This window comes from Oncorhynchus mykiss, chromosome 10 (genome assembly GCF_013265735.2).
Source record: "Oncorhynchus mykiss isolate Arlee chromosome 10, USDA_OmykA_1.1, whole genome shotgun sequence".
Lineage (NCBI taxonomy): Eukaryota > Metazoa > Chordata > Actinopteri > Salmoniformes > Salmonidae > Oncorhynchus > Oncorhynchus mykiss.
Genome location: NC_048574.1, coordinates 59,482,018 through 59,503,005, shown reverse-complemented (window position 1 = coordinate 59,503,005; position 20,988 = coordinate 59,482,018). Strand labels below are relative to the sequence as shown.

At 47.4% G+C, this 20,988-nt stretch overlaps 1 protein-coding gene and 1 long non-coding RNA gene across 2 annotated transcripts; one reads left to right on the top strand and one right to left on the bottom strand.

Annotated features, from left to right (window-relative positions):
- Positions 1-138: 138 nt before the first annotated feature.
- Positions 139-1,586, top strand: LOC110534393. Its single transcript, XR_002475113.2, has 2 exons — positions 139-627; positions 954-1,586. It is a non-coding gene; the product is annotated as an uncharacterized LOC110534393 (long non-coding RNA).
- Positions 1,587-8,729: 7,143 nt separating this feature from the next.
- LOC110533170 (E3 ISG15--protein ligase HERC5-like) lies at positions 8,730-20,390 on the bottom strand. Its single transcript, XM_036989370.1, is given in 8 exon segments — positions 8,730-9,136; positions 9,251-9,353; positions 9,636-9,819; positions 15,522-15,592; positions 19,524-19,587; positions 19,853-19,925; positions 19,928-20,018; positions 20,343-20,390. Coding segments are annotated over 8 exon segments (846 nt in total). The 3' UTR covers positions 8,730-8,924.
- Positions 20,391-20,988: the final 598 nt, after the last annotated feature.

Sequence of the window (20,988 nt, the reverse complement as noted above, 5' to 3'; positions counted from 1 at the left end):
GGCGAAGTCATCTGTGATGTTTTTCTCCACAGGGGCACAGATACTTTCTTCAGAAATACGCCACTGTCCATTCTGAATGTAGCTCTCCCCACTCCGCTCGAGCCCAACACACAGGGTTAGCGGGGTGTGTAACTGGCGGCAGAGAAGTCAGGCGCAGGAGAGCAGAAGTGGATAATAACCGGAGTAGTTTATTAAGCAAAACCAATGGCATCCAGAACAACAAGATAAATGGGCACAACATAACCCTTAGTATGCTCTCGGTGAAACGTGCACAAGCCCTACAATAAACAATCTCACACAAAGACATGGAGGGGAACAGAGGGTTAATATACACAACAAGTAATTGAGGGAATAGAAACCAGTTGTGTGAAAAAACAAATCAAAACCAATGGAAAATGAAAAGTGGATCGACGACGCCGCCCGACTTCGGCATAAGTCGTGACATGCGCAATGTCTCTGCTTAAAATGCTTCCTTTCCTGCATACATTTTTCAGAGAAACGGTAACCACTATTACTTTGCCATTCTGTATGAACGTGTCAGGAGGATCCCTCTGTACTCTTGCCTATGAAATGGATATCAAAGGGGTTCCTGGCAGAGAGGGGTCCATAGTTTATTATGAACCACAGGTTTGCATATTTCATTTTCATTATCACCTTTTTTAAATGTCCTATATATTCAGTGCAGCAGACATTTAATGTGACTGGCACAACTACAGAATGATCACATTAGTGTAGTTTAAATATTTACAGTAGAATAGGACATTAGCTGTGGAGCAGGTTAGAAAACTATTGTATTCATGCAATAAGCACTAGAAGGTAGTATTTCGTACACTGTAATTTCAGACTAAATACCAGTAGCCTAGAATACCAGTAATATATTAATGGGTTGTATTGGACTGCTACCACAAAGCTTGAAGTGGAGTGGCTAATTTGTAAATATTTGTATTTTTCAGTTTATGCGTCCTGACCTAACACTACAGCAAATGGATAAGAAAGGATCCTTGAGTGAGATCAAAAAATACAACCAAAACAATGGCTGCAGAGAAAGCTCCCCTCAATACCGACAGAACTAAAGCATGTGGGTAGACCAGAACGAGCAAGTCAATGTTCCGAGTTACTACTGGAATGCCTACTGCTGCACTAACAAGAACCGCAACTCTCTCATGTCTGGAGGTGCCTTGAGAAATAACAGATCAGGTTGTTAAAGATGATATTAACTCTGACACTGTGCTTCGATGGCTATTGAGTGTTGGCAACAATTTCATATTCCATTATGATCTGGTATGATTTTGAATTCATGCTTAGATTCATACATGGTTTGGCGGGGAATTCCCAAGGAGATGTTTCAAAATTAGCCACGTTAGCTCATAAGAATTTTTAAACATATCCCTGACCATAAATATTATCCTATTGATCAAATTTGTGGTTAAAATGTATTACAATTTCAAAACATATCCTTTGTTGTAATTATTCGTAAAGCGTATGTTTGTTTGCTTGTTTGGTCACACAGAGTTGTGCAACCACGTCTTTGTGAATGCTTGTTGCTATGAATCTATAATCCAATAAAGCTTGTTTTGTGAAAATAGACATATTACAGAACCATTTTTTGCATGCTGTTGATGAACCTGTTGCTATTTTATGTCAAAAGAGATCTTATGAAGGCAGCAATTGTAACGGTTTTCTTTATGTGAAGGAGAGTCAGACCAAAATGCGGCGTGGCTATTGCGATCCATGTTTAATGAAACAAAGTAAACACGAATCAAATACAAAAACAATAAACGTAACACGAAAACCGAAACAGCCTAATACTGGTACAAAGTAACACAGAGACAGGAACAAGGACCCACAAAACCCAACACCAAACAGGCTACCTAAATATGGTTCCCAATCAGAGACAATGACTAACACCTGCCTCTGATTGAGAACCATATCAGGCGAGACATAGAAATAGACAAACAAGACATCCAACATAGAATGCCCACCCAGCTCACGTCCTGACCAACACTAAAACAAGGAAAACACACATGAATGATGGTCAGAACGTGACAGAACCCCCTCTCCAAGGTGCGGACTCCGAACGCACAACCTAAACCTATAGGGGAGGGTGTGGGTGGGCATCTGTCCGCGGTGGCGGCTCTGGCGCTGGACGTGGACCCCACTCCATAATTGTCTTAGTCCACCTCCTTAGCGTCCCTAGATAGGCGACCTTCGCCGCCGACCTTGGCCTAGTAGTCCTCACCAAGGACCCCACTGGACTGAGGGGCAGCTCGGGACTGAGGGGTAGCTCTGGACTGACGGGTAGCTCGGGCCTGAGGGGTAGCTCGGGCCTGAGGGGTAGCTCGAGCCTGAGGGGTAGCTCGGGCCTGAGGGGTAGCTCGGGACTGAAGGGTAGCTCGGGACTGAGGGGTAGCTCGGGACTGAGAGGAAGCTCAGCACTGACAGGAAGCCCAGGCAGGTAGTTGGCTCTGGCAGATCCCGGCTGGCTGGCAGTTCTGGCAGATCCTGGCTGACTGGCAGTTCTGGCAGATCCCGGCTGACTGGCGGATCCTGGCTGACTGGCGGATCTGGAAGATCCTGGCTGAATGGCGGATCCTGGCTGAATAGCGGATCCTGGCTGACTGGCGGATCTGGAAGATCCTGGCTGACTGGCAGCTCTGGCTGCTCCATGCTGACTGGCAGCTCTGGCTGCTCCATGCTGACTGGCTGCTCTGGCTGCTCCATGCTGACTGGCTTTTCCATGCTGACTGGCGGCTCTGGCTGCTCCATGCTGACTGGCAGCTCTGGCTGCTCCATGCTGACTGGCAGCTCTGGCTGCTCCATGCTGACTGGCTGCTCTGGCTGCTCCATGCTGACTTGCTGCTCCATGCTGACTGGCGGCTCTGGCTGCTCCATGCTGACTGGCGGCTCTGGCTGCTCCATGCTGACTGGCGGCTCTGGCTGCTCCATGCTGACTGGTGGCTCTGGCTGTTCCATGCTGACTGGCGGCTCTGGCTGCTCCATGCTGACTGGCGGCTCTGGCTGCTCCATGCTGACTGGCGGCTCTGGCTGCTCCATGCTGACTGGCGGCTCTGGCTGCTCCATGCTGACTGGCGGCACTGGCTGCTCCATGCTGACTGGCGGCACTGGCTGCTCCATGCTGACTGCCGGCCCTGGCTGCTCCATGCTGGCTGGCGGTTCTGGCTGCTCCTTGCAGACTGGCGGCTCTGGCTGCTCCTTGCAGACTGGCGGCTCTGGCGGCTCCTTGTAGACTGGCAGCTCTGGCGGCTCCTTGCAGATTGGTGGCTCTGGCTGCTCCATGCTGACTGGCAGCTCTGGCTGCTCCATGCTGACTGGCAGCTCTGGCTGCTCCATGCTGACTGGCAGCTCTGGCTGCTCCATGCTGACTGGCTGCTCTGGCTGCTCCATGCTGACTGGCTGCTCCATGCTGACTGGCGGCTCTGGCTGCTCCATGCTGACTGGCGGCTCTGGCTGCTCCTTGCTGACTGGTGGCTCTGGCTGCTCCATGCTGACTGGCGGCTCTGGCTGCTCCATGCTGACTGGCGGCTCTGGCTGCTCCATGCTGACTGGCGGCTCTGGCTGCTCCATGCTGACTGGCGGCACTGGCTGCTCCATGCTGACTGCCGGCACTGGCTGCTCCATGCTGACTGCCGGCCCTGGCTGCTCCATGCTGGCTGGCGGCTCTGGCTGCTCCTTGCAGACTGGCGGCTCTGGCTGCTCCTTGCAGACTGGCGGCTCTGGCGGCTCCTTGCAGATTGGTGGCTCTGGCTGCTCCATGCTGACTTGCGGCTCTGGCTGCTCCATGCTGACTGGCGGCTCTGGCTGCTCCATGCTGACTGGCGGCTCTGGCTGCTCCATGCTGACTGGCGGCTCTGGCTGCTCCATGCTGACTGGCGGCTCTGGCTGCTCCATGCTGACTGGCGGCACTAGCTGCTCCATGCTGACTGGCGGCCCTGGCTGCTCCATGCTGGCTGGCGGCTCTGGCTGCTCCTTGCAGACTGGCGGCACTGGCTGCTCCTTGCAGACTGGCGGCTCTGGCGGCTCCTTGCAGACTAGCGGCTCTGGCGGCTCCTTGCAGACTGGCAGCTCTGGCGGCTCCTTGCAGATTGGCAGCTCTGGCTGCTCCATGCTGACTGGCAGCTCTATGCAGACTGGCAGCTCCTTGCAGACTGGCAGCTCCTTGCAGACTGGCAGCTCCTTGCAGACTGGCAGCTCTTTGTAGACTGGCAGCTCTATGCAGACTGGAGACTCCGGCAGCGCTGTAGAGACGGAAGGCTCTGGCAGCGCTAAACAGGCGGGAGACTCCGGCAGCGCTGGAGAGGAGGAAGGCTCCAACTGCGCTGAACAGGTGGGAGACTCCGGCAGCGCTGTAGAGGCGGAAGGCTCTGGCAGCGCTAGATAGGCGGGAGACTCCGGCAGCGCTGGAGAGGAGGAAGGCTCTGACAGCGCTGGACAGGCGAGGCGCACTGTAGGCCTGATGCGTGGTGCTGGCACTGGTGGTACTGGGCCGAGAACACGCACAGGAAGCCTGGTGCGGGGAGCTGCCACCGGAGGGCTGATGCGTGGAGGTGGTACTGGATAGACCGGACCGTGCAGGCGCACTGGAGCTCTTGAGCACCGAGCCTGCCCAACCTTACCTGGTTGAATACTCCCGGTCGCCCTGCCAGTGCGGCGAGGTGGAATAGCCCGCACTGGGCTATGCAGGTGAACCGGAGACACCGAGCGCAAGGCTGGTGCCATGTAAGCCGGCCCAAGGAGACGCACTGGGGACCAGATGCGTAGAGCCGGCTTCATGGCACTTGGCTCGATGCTCACTCTAGCCCGGCCGATATGCGGAGCTGGAATGTACCGCACCGGGCTATGCACCCGCACTGGAGACACCGTGCGCACCACAGCATAACACGGTGCCTGCCCGGTCTCTCTAGCCCCCCGGTAAGCACAGGAAGTTTGCGCAGGTCTCTTACCTGGCGTAGCCATACTCCCTGTGAGCCCTCCCCCCCCAAGACATTTTTGGGGCTGACTCTCAGGCTTCCATCCGCGTCGCCGTGCTGCCTCCTCATACCAGCGCCTCTCCGCTTTCGCCGCCTCCAGTTCTTCTTTGGGGCGGCGATATTCTCCTGGCTGAGCCCAGGGTCCTCTTCCGTCTAATTCGTCCTCCCATGTCCAGTCCTCCTCGCGCTGCTCCTGCTGCCGCACCTTGGGACGGCGACACTCCCCTGGTTTTGCCCAGGGTCCTCTCCCATTGAGGATTTCCTCCCAAGTCCAGAAGTTTTTATCGCGCTGCTCCTGCTGCTGCCCGTTACCACGCCGCTTGGTCCTGTTGTGGTGGGTGATTCTGTAACGGTTTTCTTTATGTGAAGGAGAGTCAGACCAAAATGCGGCGTGGCTATTGCGATCCATGTTTAATGAAACAAAGTAAACACGAATCAAATACAAAAACAATAAACGTAACACGAAAACCGAAACAGCCTAATACTGGTGCAAAGTAACACAGAGACAGGAACAAGGACAATCACCCACAAAACCCAACACCAAACAGGCTACCTAAATATGGTTCCCAATCAGAGACAATGACTAACACCTGCCTCTGATTGAGAACCATATCAGGCCAGACATAGAAATAGACAAACAAGACATCCAACATAGAATGCCCACCCAGCTCACGTCCTGACCAACACTAAAACAAGGAAAACACACACGAACGATGGTCAGAACGTGACAGCAATACTGTCGGTGGAGATTTCTTTGGTCGCGGTACCCTCTAGTGGTCTATAAAGTGCATAAACTGGGAAGGAGACAAAGGGGCCATGGTCAGTTTGTCATAGATAGAGATGTAGTGATTCATGACTCAGTCGAACAACTCAGTCGATTCTATTTCATTCCCATCTACTCTGATAAAAAAACAAATCGGATTGGTAAAATATGTAATGCATATTGTTGCTCTATGCAGTGCCATTGTTACACAATTCGTATCTGTCTAACTTCCAGAGTCTGACTCTGTATCTTTGTTCATTACATTTTGATTTATTGTTACATGATAAAACACCAAAACCATTGCAAGGTTTGGTGAATCTGCACTTGGCCCAATGCCAACCCAAACTTTTATTATATATATATATATATATATATATATTTAGCTTTACTTTAACAGGGAAGAATAATTGAGACCTAAGCCTCTTTTGCAAATGTGCCCTGTATATACAACATAAATATATACTATATATATATATATATACACATTATATACACATTAACCTTTTGATGCAGTGATGAGTCTCAAAACTCATCTGTAACCAAACGAAGGGCACTATGGTAGATGGCATCCAAAGGTTTAAGAGTAGCAGCATCTGATAACTAATATCACCATAATCAAGAACAGATAAAAAGGTTGACTGAATAATCTGCTTCTCACTGCTTAGAGAAAGGAACAATCTGTTTTTGTAGAAAAATCTTAGCTTCTTAACCAGCTCATCTATTACTGAACAAAAATATAAACGCAACACAGGAGGTTGGTGACACCATAATTGGGGAGGACGGGCCCATGTTAATGTCTGGAGCGGAGTTAGTGGAGTCGTATCAAATACAATCCATGTGTTTGATGCCATTCCATTCCATTATTATGAGCTGTCCTCCCCTCAGCAGCCTCCACTGAAACGCAACATGCAAAGTGTTGGTCCCATGTTTCATGAGCTGACATAAATGATCCCAGAAATGTTCCATAATGTTCCATAAAAAGCTAATTTCTCTCAAATGTTGTGCACAAATTTGCTTACATCCCTGTTTGTGAGCATTTATTATTTGCCAAGATAATCCATCCACCTGACAGGTGTGGCATATCAAGAAGCTGATTAAACAGCATGATCGTTACACAGGTGCATGCATCTTTGCACCTTGTGCTGGGGACACTAAAATGTGCAGTTTTGTCACACAACACAATGCCACAGATGTCTCAAATTTTGAGGGAGCATACAATTGGCATGCTGACTGCTGGAATGTCCACCAAAGCTGTTGCCAGATAATTGAATGTTCATATTTCTACCATAAGCCTCGTCCAACATCGTTTTAGAGAATTTGACAGTATGTCCAACCTGCCTCACAACTGCAGATCACATGTATGGTGTCGTGTGGGCGAGCGGTTTGCTGATGTCAAAGTTGTGAACAGAGTACCCCATGATGCAAATGGTGGTCACACTAGATAATGTCTGGTTTTCTGATCCACGTCCATACTTTTTTTACCAACACATGTATATCTTTATTCCCAGTCATCTGAAATACATAGATTAGGGCCTAATGAAAAATCATAGAAATTGTCGCATGTTGCATTTATAGTTTTGGTCAGTATAACTGACCTGTGACTTCTGTGTGATGACAAGACTGGTGTGTTAGCCCTCCGAGCTAAAGCCGAGGCATTTGCCTTAGACACACCTCTTCAGATCTCAGACAAGGTTACTCATCACATAAGCACTGTTTACTGAACCACGTTAGTTTCATATACCCTAGTGCAGCATATTTGTTCATGGTCCCTGACACTTCTGAATCCTGAACACGTACGTTATTTCTAGCCTTTTTGTGAATGATTTTCCTTTGTTTTGTTTTAATCACTAGGGCCACGTGTGGATCAACGGTTTCAACCTGGGCCGCAACTGGCCTGCTCAATGGCCCACAGTTCACCTTGTACGTGTCCGCTAGCATCCTGAGCACGGCCGCACCCAACAATGTGACCGCTGGAGCTGGAGGGGGACCCATGCTCCCCCGGGCCCTGTATCGTGGAGTTCACCAACAACTCGTTCCTGAACGCCACGGTTAAGTCTGATCACAAACACCAGAGGGCGCTGTTACATAAAGATCTCATGATGATCGCTGATCAAAAATATACTTACTGTATTTATCTAGAACACAGATCGGTGGCACCTTAATTGGGGAGGATGGGCTTGTGGTAATTGGTGGAGCGGAATCAGTGGAATGGTATGAAATACATCAAACACTCCGTTCCACCCATTATTATATATATATATTATATATATTATTATTTTATTTTAATCACTGTACCTTTAACATGACCTCTATAGAGTGTCTTAAAACCCGATACGACTTTGTTCACATGAGCATCTCTATTCAAAGGGAATTAAGTATTCGTCATTTGAACAGTATGTATGTCTTTTTGGAAATGGAATCATGTTCACAAAGGAAAATGACTAATTTAGAAGTGCTATGAACTTGAGTAGTACTCTAAATATAAGTTGCGGTCAGTGGTGCTCAAATCATGAGCCTGGAGGTTTTGGTAATGTCAGGGCACGATGCAACCCAAAATACACCTTTTAAAGGCCTTGTCCCCGATGTTCACTGAGATCACATTCATGGTAAACACTGGCATGTCTGCTCAAGTGTAAATTACCTTTAAAAGTATCTTATAGTGCGCTGCGCTATAGAGCGTCTTGAGTTCAATGCTGCCCTATATTGTGAATTGGGGGAACATGGTTGAGAAGGATGTGTCAAATGATCTGTACCTTATTGTGTGCCACCTTACTGCAGGGATATTATGCTCTCATTGATTTCTGTAATGAACCATTTGGTGGGTCTTGTAAATGAATAGTTCTTGTGTTCAACTCAAAACTGGATATGCTTCCTTTTAACATTTAGATTATTTCAAATACTTTGGGATTTCTTTGTATCTTGGTTGTTATCATTTTTGTTAATGTGTTGTTTAATGTGCAGGCACAAACCATCCTGTACTTTTTGATTTATAAATGTTTTAATAAAATTTGGTAAATGCAATATGATAATGTCATAGTATGGTACAGATCTCAAGCTAGGATTTGAAATACAACCCTACATTAAAACAATCCAAATCTTAAACCCAACTATGGAACAATGAAAAGATGAACACAGGAGAGGAGTGTGTAAATAGCAGCAACACTATACACCCATTATTCATTCTTGAAGCCTCTGTTGTGGCCAACAGCTTCTATAAGCCTGCTCTGTAGTGTCTCTTTGGAGGGGTAGATGGGCAGCTGCAACAGAGAGTGACAGGTCAGCGCCTCTGGGAAATGCTGTTGGGAGGAGTTGAGAAGGGTTTGGACCCTCATCCTGATCTGGTTCATACCCAGGATGGGCACACGATCACAGCCAGTCAGGAACACTGAAGGGGCAAAGGTGGTAAAACGGAGAGGGCAGTGAATGACAGAATAGAACTGTATTCTCAGTAGCCTACGTTATTGGTTCATCTGTTACAATGAAAATGTTCCATACTTACACAGGAACGCTTTCTTTTGATCCTCTGTCAGTTCCTCAAACACCTCCCAGAATGTGACGATGTTGGGATGCCCAGCATGGTACTCTCCTTCATACACAGTGTTCTAGGGGGGAAATGCCCTCAATTAATATGGTGAAGAAAACCATTTGTCAAATCAATGCATCAAAACATTTTAGCCAGGTTGCAGAACATGTTCACCATAAATCCCAAATCAACCGCAGGACACTTGTTTTTAAGGCTCCATATTGCCCTCTGATAGGCTAGGTGACATTTCTGCCATATATTATATGTTTTTACTTGTTTAATGCTCTCAGATGTAGACAATTGACTCAGGGTAGATTTGGGATTGAGCTTCAGTCATGTAGTAACAAAACATGGTTCTGACCTGTTTCAGCGTTTCCCAGTCGAAATTCTCCTTCCCCACCATCACTCCCCTCAGTTCCTCTGGCTGGAAGAACTCCACCACGTTCTTGTCACACACCTTGAAGAAGCCTTTCCTGAACTCTTCAAACACCACCTCTACTGACTGGTTGAAGATGTAGTTCCCATAGGTGTCAACAAACTCCTTCCTGTCAAAAGAATGACAGACTGTCACGCCCTGACCATAGTATTCTTTGTTTTCTTTATTATTTTGGTTAGGTCAGGGTGTGACATGGGTGATATGTGTGTTTTTGTCTTATTCTAGGGTGTTTGTACTGTCTATGGTTTTTTGTAGATTTATGGGGTTGCTTTCATCTAGGTGTTTATGTTGGTCTATGGTTGCCTTGTCATGTTGTCTTGTCTCTGTCCTTTCCCTTCACCCTGTCTCCCTCTGCTGGTCGTTGTTATGTTACCTTTTCTCCCCCTCTTTTCCCCAGCTGTGCCTTGTCTCCTCCTAATTACCCATTCACCCCGTTCCCCACCTGTTCCCTTTTTCCCTCTGATTAGGTCCCTATATCTCTCTCTGTTTCTGCTCCTGTCCTTGTCGGATTCTTGTTTGTTTGTTTGTGTGTCTCATGCCTGAACCAGACTATCATCGTGTGTGCTGCAACCTTGTCCTGTCCTGTCGGAATCTACCTGTCCATCTGAGCCCACGTATGTTCGTCATTAAAGTACTCTGTTTGTTAATTCGCTTTTGGGTCCTCATTCACGCACCATAACAGAAGAATCCGACCTAGAATGGACCCAGCGACTTCGGATCCTCTCCACTCAGCCGTCGAGATCCAGGGAGCGATGCTAGGCAGACACAAGCAGGAATTGTCTGCTGCTCGACATGCCGTTGAGACCCTGGCCACCCAAGTCTCCAACCTCACAGAACAGGTTCACCATCTCCGCCTCGATCCACCGGCCACTTCCAGGGCTTTCGAATCTCCGGAGCCCAGAATCAATAACCCGCCGTGTTACTCTGGGGAGCCCACTGAATGCCGCTCGTTCCTCACCCAGTGTGATATTGTGTTTTCTCTCCAGCCCAACACTTACTCCAGGAGCACTGCTCGTGTCGCCTACGTCATATCTCTCCTTATTGGACGGGCTCGTGAGTGGGGCACGGCAATCTGGGAGGCAAGGGCTGAGTGTATTAACCAGTATCAAGACTTTAAGGAGGAGATGATACGGGTTTTTGATCGATCTGTTTTTGGGGAGGAGGCTTCCAGGGCCCTGTCTTCCCTATGTCAAGGCAATCGATCCATAACAGACTACTCTATTGAGTTTCGCACTCTTGCTGTCTCCAGTGGCTGGAACGAGCCGGCCTTGCTCGCTCGTCTTCTGGAGGGTTTCCGCGCAGAGGTAAAGGATGAGATTCTCTCCCGGGAGGTTCCTTCCAGCGTGGATTCCTTGATTGAACTCGCTATTCGCATTGAGCGACGGGTTGATCTTCGTCACCGAGCTCGTGGAAAGGAGCTCGCGCTCTCCGTCGCCTCCCTCTCCGCATCACTACCATCTTCCTCTGCCGGCTCGGGTGCTGAGCCCATGCAGCTGGGAGGTATCCGCATCTCGACTAAGGAGAGGGAACGGAGAATCACCAACCGCCTCTGTCTCTATTGCGGTTCCGCTGGTCATTTTGCCACTTCATGTCCAGTAAAAGGCCAGAGCTCGTCAGTAAGCGGAGGGCTACTGGTGAGCGCTACTACTCCTGTCTCTCCTTCAAGATCCTGCACTACCTTGTCGGTCCATCTACGCTGGACCGGTTCGTCAGCTTCCTGCAGTGCCTTAATAGACTCTGGGGCGGAGGGCTGTTTTATGGACGAGACCTGGGCTCGGGAACATGACATTCCTCTCAGACAGTTAAAGGAGCCCACGGCCTTGTTCGCCCTGGATGGTAGTCCTCTCCCCAGGATTCAGCGTGAGACGCTACCTTTAACCCTCACTGTTTCTGGTAATCATAGTGAAACCATTTCTTTTTTAATTTTTCGTTCACCTTTTACACCTGTTGTTTTGGGCCATCCCTGGCTAGTTTGTCATAATCCTTCCATTAATTGGTCTAGTAATTCTATCCTCTCCTGGAACGTCTCTTGTCATGTGAAATGTTTAATGTCTGCTATCCCTCCTGTTTCCTCTGTCTCTTCTTCACAGGAGGAGCCTGGTGATTTGACAGGGGTGCCGGAGGAATATCACGATCTGCGCACGGTGTTCAGTCGGTCCAGGGCCACCTCTCTTCCTCCACACCGGTCGTATGATTGTAGTATTGATCTCCTTCCGGGAACCACCCCCCCCCGGGGTAGACTATACTCTCTGTCGGCTCCCGAACGTAAGGCTCTCGAAGATTATTTGTCTGTAGCTCTTGACGCCGGTACCATAGTCCCCTCCTCCTCTCCCGCCGGAGCGGGGTTTTTTTTTGTCAAGAAGAAGGACGGGTCTCTGCGCCCCTGCATAGATTATCGAGGGCTGAATGACATAACAGTGAAGAATCGTTATCCGCTTCCTCTTATGTCTTCAGCCTTCGAGATCCTGCAGGGAGCCAGGTTTTTTCACTAAGTTGGACCTTCGTAACGCTTACCATCTCGTGCGCATCAGGGAGGGGGACGAGTGGAAGACGGCGTTTAACACTCCGTTAGGGCACTTTGAATACCGGGTTCTTCCTTTCGGCCTCGCTAACGCTCCAGCTGTCTTTCAGGCATTAGTCAATGATGTCCTGAGAGACATGCTGAACATCTTTGTTTTCGTTTACCTTGACGATATCCTGATTTTTTCACCGTCACTCCAGATTCATGTTCAGCACGTTCGACGTGTCCTCCAGCGCCTTTTAGAGAATTGTCTTTTCGTGAAGGCTGAGAAGTGCACTTTTCATGCCTCCTCCGTCACATTTCTCGGTTCTGTTATTTCCGCTGAAGGCATTAAGATGGATCCCGCTAAGGTCCAAGCTGTCATTGATTGGCCCGTCCCTAAGTCACGCGTCGAGCTGCAGCGCTTTCTCGGCTTCGCGAACTTCTATCGTCGTTTCATCCGTAATTTCGGTCAGGTGGCAGCTCCTCTCACAGCCCTTACTTCTGTCAAGACGTGCTTTAAGTGGTCCGTTTCCGCCCAGGGAGCTTTTGATCTCCTCAAGAATCGTTTTACATCCGCTCCTATCCTTGTTACACCTGACGTCTCTAGACAGTTCGTTGTCGAGGTTGACGCGTCAGAGGTGGGAGTGGGAGCCATCCTTTCTCAGCGCTCCCTCTCTGACGACAAGGTCCACCCATGCGCGTATTTTTCTCATCGCCTGTCGCCGTCGGAACGTAACTATGATGTGGGTAACCGCGAACTGCTCGCCATCCGGTTAGCCCTAGGCGAATGGCGACAGTGGTTGGAGGGGGCGACCGTTCCTTTTGTCGTTTGGACTGACCATAGGAACCTTGAGTACATCCGTTCTGCCAAACGACTTAATGCGCGTCAGGCGCGTTGGGCGCTGTTTTTCGCTCGTTTCGAGTTCGTGATTTCTTATCGTCCGGGCTCTAAGAACACCAAGCCTGATGCTTTGTCTCGTCTCTTCAGTTCTTCAGTAGCCTCCACTGACCCCGAGGGGATTCTCCCTGAGGGGCGTGTTGTCGGGTTGACTGTCTGGGGAATTGAGAGGCAGGTAAAGCAAGCACTCACTCAAACTCCGTCGCTGCGCGCTTGTCCTAGGAACCTTCTTTTCGTTCCCGTTCCTACTCGTCTGGCCGTTCTTCAGTGGGCTCACTCTGCCAAGTTAGCCGGCCACCCTGGCGTTCGGGGTACGCTTGCTTCCATTCGCCAGCGTTTCTGGTGGCCCACCAGGGAGCATGACACGCGTCGTTTCGTGGCTGCTTGTTCGGTCTGCGCGCAGACTAAGTCCGGTAACTCTCCTCCTGCCGGCCGTCTCAGGCCGCTTCCTATTCCCTCTCGACCGTGGTCTCACATCGCCTTAGATTTTGTCACCGGACTGCCTTCGTCAGCGGGGAAGACTGTTATTCTTACGGTTGTCGATAGGTTCTCTAAGGCGGCTCATTTCATTCCCCTTGCTAAGCTTCCTTCTGCTAAAGAGACGGCACAAATCATCATCGAGAATGTTTTCAGAATTCATGGCCTTCCGTCAGACGTCGTTTCGGACAGAGGTCCGCAATTCACGTCTCAATTTTGGAGGGAGTTTTGCCGTTTGATTGGGGCTTCCGTCAGTCTCTCTTCCGGCTTTCACCCCCAGTCTAACGGTCAAGCAGAACGGGCCAATCAGACTATTGGTCGCATCTTACGCAGTCTTTCTTTTCGCAACCCTGCGTCTTGGTCAGAACAGCTCCCCTGGGCAGAATACGCCCACAACTCGCTTCCTTCGTCTGCGACAGGGCTATCTCCTTTTCAGAGTAGCCTCGGGTACCAGCCTCCGCTGTTCTCATCTCAGTTCGCCGAGTCCAGCGTCCCCTCCGCTCAGGCTTTTGTCCAACGTTGCGAGCGCACCTGGAAGAGGGTCAGGTCTGCACTTTGCCGTTATAGGGCGCAGACTGTGAGAGCGGCTAATAAGCGTAGAACTAAGAGTCCTAGATATTGTCGCGGTCAGAGAGTTTGGCTCTCCACTCAGAACCTTCCCCTTAAGACCGCTTCTCGCAAGTTGACCCCGCGGTTCATTGGTCCGTTCCGTATTTCTCAAATCATTAACCCTGTCGCAGTGCGACTTCTTCTGCCGCGATATCTTCGTCGCGTCCACCCGGTCTTCCATGTCTCCTGTGTCAAGCCCGTTCTTCGCGCCCCCGCTCGTCTTCCCCCCCCCCCCCCCCATCCTTGTCGAGGGCGCACCCATCTACAGGGTCCGTAGGATTTTGGACATGCGTCCTCGGGGCCGTGGTCATCAGTACCTAGTAGATTGGGAGGGGTACGGTCCTGAGGAGAGGAGTTGGGTTCCCTCTCGGGACGTGCTGGACCGTGCGCTGATCGATGATTTCCTCCGGTGCCGCCAGGCTTCCTCCTCGAGTGCGCCAGGAGGCGCTCGGTGAGTGGGGGGGTACTGTCATGTTGTCTTGTCTCTGTCCTTTCCCTTCACCCTGTCTCCCTCTGCTGGTCGTTGTTATGTTACCTTTTCTCCCCCTCTTTTCCCCAGCTGTGCCTTGTCTCCTCCTAATTACCCATTCACCCCGTTCCCCACCTGTTCCCTTTTTCCCTCTGATTAGGTCCCTATATCTCTCTCTGTTTCTGCTCCTGTCCTTGTCGGATTCTTGTTTGTTTGTTTGTGTGTCTCATGCCTGAACCAGACTATCATCGTGTGTGCTGCAACCTTGTCCTGTCCTGTCGGAATCTACCTGTCCATCTGAGCCCACGTATGTTCGTCATTAAAGTACTCTGTTTGTTAATTCGCTTTTGGGTCCTCATTCACGCACCATAACATGCCTAGATTGGTTCTCAATTAGAGGCAGGTGTTTATCGTTGTCTCTGATTGGGAACTCTATTTAGGCAGCCATCTTCTTTGGGTATTTCGTGGGTTATTGTCTATGTGTAGTTGCCTGTGTCAGCACTCGTTATCATAGCGTCACTTTGTTTAAGTGTTCTTTGTGTTTTTCGTCATTCAATAAAATCATGGATTCACACCACACTGCGCTTTGGTCCACTTCTTACGACGATTGTGACAGAGTCAGATATCCATTGAGTTGTAGCTAGTATAGGTTGCTGTCAATTCCAGATGATGTCAATTCAAGGAATGAGAAGGGTCATTTACTTTCCATTATGATTTCTCCATTCATACAAATATATTTCAATGTGTGATGATTTTGCCGAAATGGAATTGACCCCAATCCTGGTAGCTGTAGCAATGGAGTGTCATACTGTAAACCTTATATTTTGTCAGTTGTAAATATTGCTATAATCTTACTTGTTGGCACTTGTGACTAGATTTCCAGTTTCTTTGGGATCAAGTTCCACCACTACATCACCCCACATCACCTATAATAGTGCGTAATGAAAAAAAGTGAGGTAAATGAACAAGGATAACACTGCAGACTGAGGGTATGGACAAATAGATGGGAGTGATATGCGAGAGACATACACACTGAAATAATATAATTTATCTTATGTTCAGTAATTCATACCACTTCACTTCAATTAACTACAGATGTAGGAACTTAATTTGAGCCAATTTGATACAGCAGGAAAACAATCCTGCAGCAACAGAAAATGTGAATTATTTTAGTGAATTATTTTTATTTATAATTAAATATTATATTTACTAAGTCAGTGAAGAACAAATTCTTATTTATCCTGCCGATCCTTGACTTCGGCGATGTCATTTACAAAATAGCCTCCAACACTCACCTCAGCCAATTGGATGCAGTCTATCACAGTGCCATCCGTTTTGTCACCAAAGCCCCATATACTACCCACCATTGTGACCTGTATGCTCTCATTGGCTGGTTCTCGCTACATAATCGTCACCAAACCCACTGGCTCCAGGTCATCTATAAGTCTTTGCAAGGTAAAGCTCCGCCTTATCTCAGCTTACTGGTCACCATAGCAAAACCCACCCGTAGCACGTTCTCCAGCAGGTATACATCCCCAAAGCCAAAACCTCCTTTGGATGCCTTTCCTTCCAGTTCTCTGCTGCCAATGACTGGTACGAAATGCAAAAATCACTGAAGTTGATCTCCCTCACTAACTTCAAGCATCGGCTGTCAGAGAAGCTTACCGATCGCTTTAGATCACATATGTCAGAGTCAAGGCCCGCGGGCCACATCCGGCCCGCAAGAAGGTTTTTTACGGCCCCTGGGATGATCTTGATTTATTATTAGAACCGGCCCGCAGCAAGCCGGCAGCCCGCAGATCTTTTACACGCACCAATACTACATTTCCCACAATGCAAAGGTGACGCACCGAGCAGTAGGCTGCTTCATTTCAATATTTATTGGCACAGCAGTCGTCAGCATCACAGTAAAATTAACTTTCAGATACCCATCAAAAATGGCAAAACGGAAGGTGGATACTGAGAACCGGGGGTTTCAAACAAGGTGGGAGTCGGAGTATATGTTCACGAAGGTAGCTGGAAAACCTGTGTGTCTTCTGTGTGGAGAAAGTGTGGCGGTACTGAAAGAGTATAATCTGAGACGACATTATGAAACGAAACACGCGGACAAAAACAAGAATATGGACATGGAACAAAGGCTACAAAAGGCAGAGGAATTAAAACGAGGCCTCAAATCTCGACAGGCTCTGTTCAAAAAAGCCAAATCACAAGGCCAGGCTGCTGTCAAGGCCAGTTTTATTTTGGCAGAAGAGATCGCTAAATCAGCCCGGCCATTTACGGAGGGGGATTTCATCAAAAACTGCATGATTAAAGTTTGTGACGAAGTTTGCCCAGAAAAAAGGCAACTCTTTTTAAATGTGAGTCTGAGCAGAAACACCATTGCCGAGAGAGTAGACCAGTTGTCCATCAATCTAAAAGAGCAGCTTGTGAAAAAGGGAAAAGATTTTATTGCATATTCCTTGGCTGTGGATGAGAGCACCGACATTTCTGACATTGCCCAGTTGTCAATTTTCATCCGCGGAGTGGACTCCAACCTAAGCGTGACAGAGGAGTTTTTGGCTTTACGTCCTATGCATGGCACAACTACGGGGCATGATTTGTATGAAGAGGTGTCAAGATGTGTAAATGAGATGGAGCTGCCTTGGGAAAAACTCGTGGGTTTGACAACCGACGGAGCACCTGCGATGTGTGGACACAGGAGCGGACTGGTGGCGAAGATACGGGAAAAGATGCAAGAGGAAAACGCGACAGGTGAGCTGACAGCTTATCATTGTATCATACACCAGGAAGCGTTGTGCGGTAAAGCCTTGAAAATGGAGCATGTAATGAGCATCACCACGCGCACAGTTAACTTTATCAGAGCCAAAGGTTTGAATCACCGCCAGTTCAAGGCATTTCTGACGGAGTTAGAAACGGAGCATGGTGATTTGCCTTATCACACAGAGGTGCGATGGCTAAGCCAGGGAAAGGTGCTTCAAAGATGTTTCGAGCTTCGTGAGGAGATTTGTCTGTTCTTGGACAGCAAAGGGAAAGACACAACACAACTCCGAGACTAAATGTTTCTGTGTGAAATGGCTTTTCTGTGTGACATTACGAGTCATCTGAATGCAATAAACTTGCAGCTGCAGGGTCGGGATCGTGTCATCCCTGATATGTACAGTACAGTGAAGGCATTTAAAACCAAACTGACTCTGTGGGAGACGCAGATGCGGAAAGAAAATTTGAGCCACTTTCCCAGCTGCCAGACCATGAAAGAGAAGCTCTCTACCAGTGCGTTCCCGAGCACACAGTTGGCTGATAAAATAGGTATGCTTGCCGCTGACTTTCGACGCCGATTTGCTGACTTTGAAGCACAAAAAAGCAGGTTGGAACTGCTCGGTAACCCATTTGCTGTTGACGTGGAAAGCTCACCACCAAACCTCCAAATGGAGTTGATTGACCTCCAATGCAATGATGCACTGAGGGCAAAATATGCTGCAGTGGGTGCTGCGGAGTTCGCCCGTTTCCTCCCCGGCACAATGCCCCAGCTGCGCATCCAGGCTGCTCAAACGTTGTCTATGTTTGGCAGCACATACCTGTGTGAACAACTGTTTTCTTTGATGAACCTGAACAAAACATCACACAGAAGTCGACTTACTGCTGAACACCTCCACTCAATTCTGAGGATTTCTTCAGCTCAGAGCCTTACCCCGAACATTGATGAACTTGTGGAAAAGATGGGACACCACCAAGTATCACCCTCAACCTCAAACAAGTGAACATTACTGTGCAATCACATATTTAGAGTTTTTACTCAGTTCAAGTTTAAAAGTTAAAATTTAATATTTGTTTTCACTGCATGTTACTTCTCCTTAAACAAAGTGTTGTTTTTGATTAATAGATTTTTGCACTTTATTTTTTTGTATTTCAATCCAATTATATTTTAAAAATATTTCAGTTGAGTGGATGATAGAAAATTGCTATTATTGTTTTTTCTTTGAAGTAAATTTAGCCCACTTTTGCTAAAATAGAAAATATAGTCTACTGATGGTGCCTTGAATACCGGTTTCTTTCATTTAATGTTCATGTTATGGGGATATTTATATAAAGGAAATTTGTCTTTTGTGTCTGTTGAAAATTAAAGATTACTGACAGAGCCATAAGAAAATATTGCTTTATTTATCTGATCATATTGTAATATATTTGTTAGGTTTTCAGTAGGTTCAATTAGGTTCACTAGACTATATGCGTCATTTAAAATTTTTTCAATGAACATTCGAACAGTCCGGCCCTCGTCTTGTAGCTGATTTTTTTATTTGGCCCTCCGTCCATTTGACTTTGACACCCCTGCTTTAGATGGACACAGCCCATCTGTAAATAGCCCATCCAACCAACTACCTACCTCATCCCCATATATGTTTTTTGTATTTTTCTGCTCTTTTGCACACCAGTATTTAAACTTGCACATCCTCATCTGCACATCTATCACTCCAGTGTTAATTGCTAAATTGTAATTACTTTGCCAATATGGCCCATTTATTGCCTTACCTCCTTACTTCATTTGCACACAGTGTATAAAGATTTCTATTGTGTTATTGACTGTACGTTTGTTTATCCCATGTGTAACTCTGTTGTTATTTTTGTCGTGGCCAGATGTGATACAGCCCATAATTATATTTAATGGACATTATTTTGTAGGGGTCATTTTAAAGTGGAAATGACTAACTTTAGAATTCTTTAAAATACACTACAAGTTTGTATTTCTTGCAGTGTGGGAAAATTGTCAGCAACAAAAGGGCGATCAAATTAAAATCCTACATCTGTATTATGTTACATTTGACTTGTTCATCAATCAAACTGTTTGAAATCAATACATACTGAGAAAGTTATGTCCATGTTTTCAACATCATCATCAGGGTAATCCAAGATGTACTGCAAACTCCTTCAAAATCATTGAAAATAATATGTGACAATAAATGTGACAATTATAAATCAGCAATCAATTAATCATAAATGAAAAACTATTTACCCAAATAATGAATAATTGCTTATCCTCACAGAGAAAGTGCCCTGCCCCTAAGATGCAATAAAATGCCTTGAGATGCAATTTCTTAATCTGTCCTTGGTGTCCTTATAACAAATACAACTGCCTGTACTGTAATACATTACTGACTAAGGGATAACAATATATTATGGTCTGAACTTACCCTGCTTCAATGGGGCTAAACTCTCTCAGGTCCTCTAAAGAGGGATTGATGTTCACCAGCTTCTTGAAAAGGCCATGGGGAAGGGGAGGTGCACCATGTTGTTGTTGTACAGGGCCATCCCAAACATAACCCCAAACAGGAAATAACGCTTCTCCTCCACTCTAGGCTGTTAGCGAGGATGTGTTGGACAAGAGACAAGAAATAAACCATAAGTGAAAGTATAGGACATGTTGTTGTTAACCTGCGGAAAATGATAGCTTAATATACAGTAAAGGGAAGGTAGTGTGGTTTCTAGAATACAGTAGTAGGCTAGTAATACAGTAGTAATACTATAGTAGTTCTTCTCTAGAAACATATCATTACAGTGTTTCACTACCAGCACATTTGAAGCTATTTGAAAGTACAATAATGATCAATATTTTATTTCTATAATGTGTTGAGGTGCGAAAAACCTCATAATCCATGAGTGATTTCCCTAAACGTGCCTCACCATTGCAGGGAACCAGGCCAGCGTATTGTTGTCGTTGTACATGAACATCTCAGACTCGGGTACCAACAGCTTATCAAACAAATGGAGGAAGAAGTCCCTTTTGTAGACATCTGTCAGCTTCGGACATTTTTCATTATGGAAATGTTAATATTAAAATGTGATTAAAAAAAAGATACCATTTTTGGGAGAACCTTTTAAGAGCTAGAGTTATAATACAGTCTGATAGCAGTGGGTAGAGTGGCATTTCGCAGGCGGTTCATACAGGCTGTTTCTCAGGAGCCTGGTGGTGCAGTTCTCTTTTTGGAGGGAGAAGATCATTCAGTGGATGGTCAAGAGTGTGCATGTCCTTCACCAGATGCACTGCAGCCTGCTCTGCAGTGAGGGGAGCTGTGGTTGGACTGCTCCAACAATGGAGATGATCCTCAAGGCCCTCCTCTGCAACCTGTCTAGTTGGGTCTGCTGCTTTTTACTGCATCCAACTAACAGCACTCCACCGTATTCCAGACAAGGTCTGACCAGTATAGTATAGACTGTGACCAGATCTTCAGTGAGTAGAACATTTCTGGCAAGAACATTCAGAAAGTGCAGACATTTTGAGTCCTTCCTCACTGACTGCTCCACATGTGTGTCACCACTGAGGTTAGAG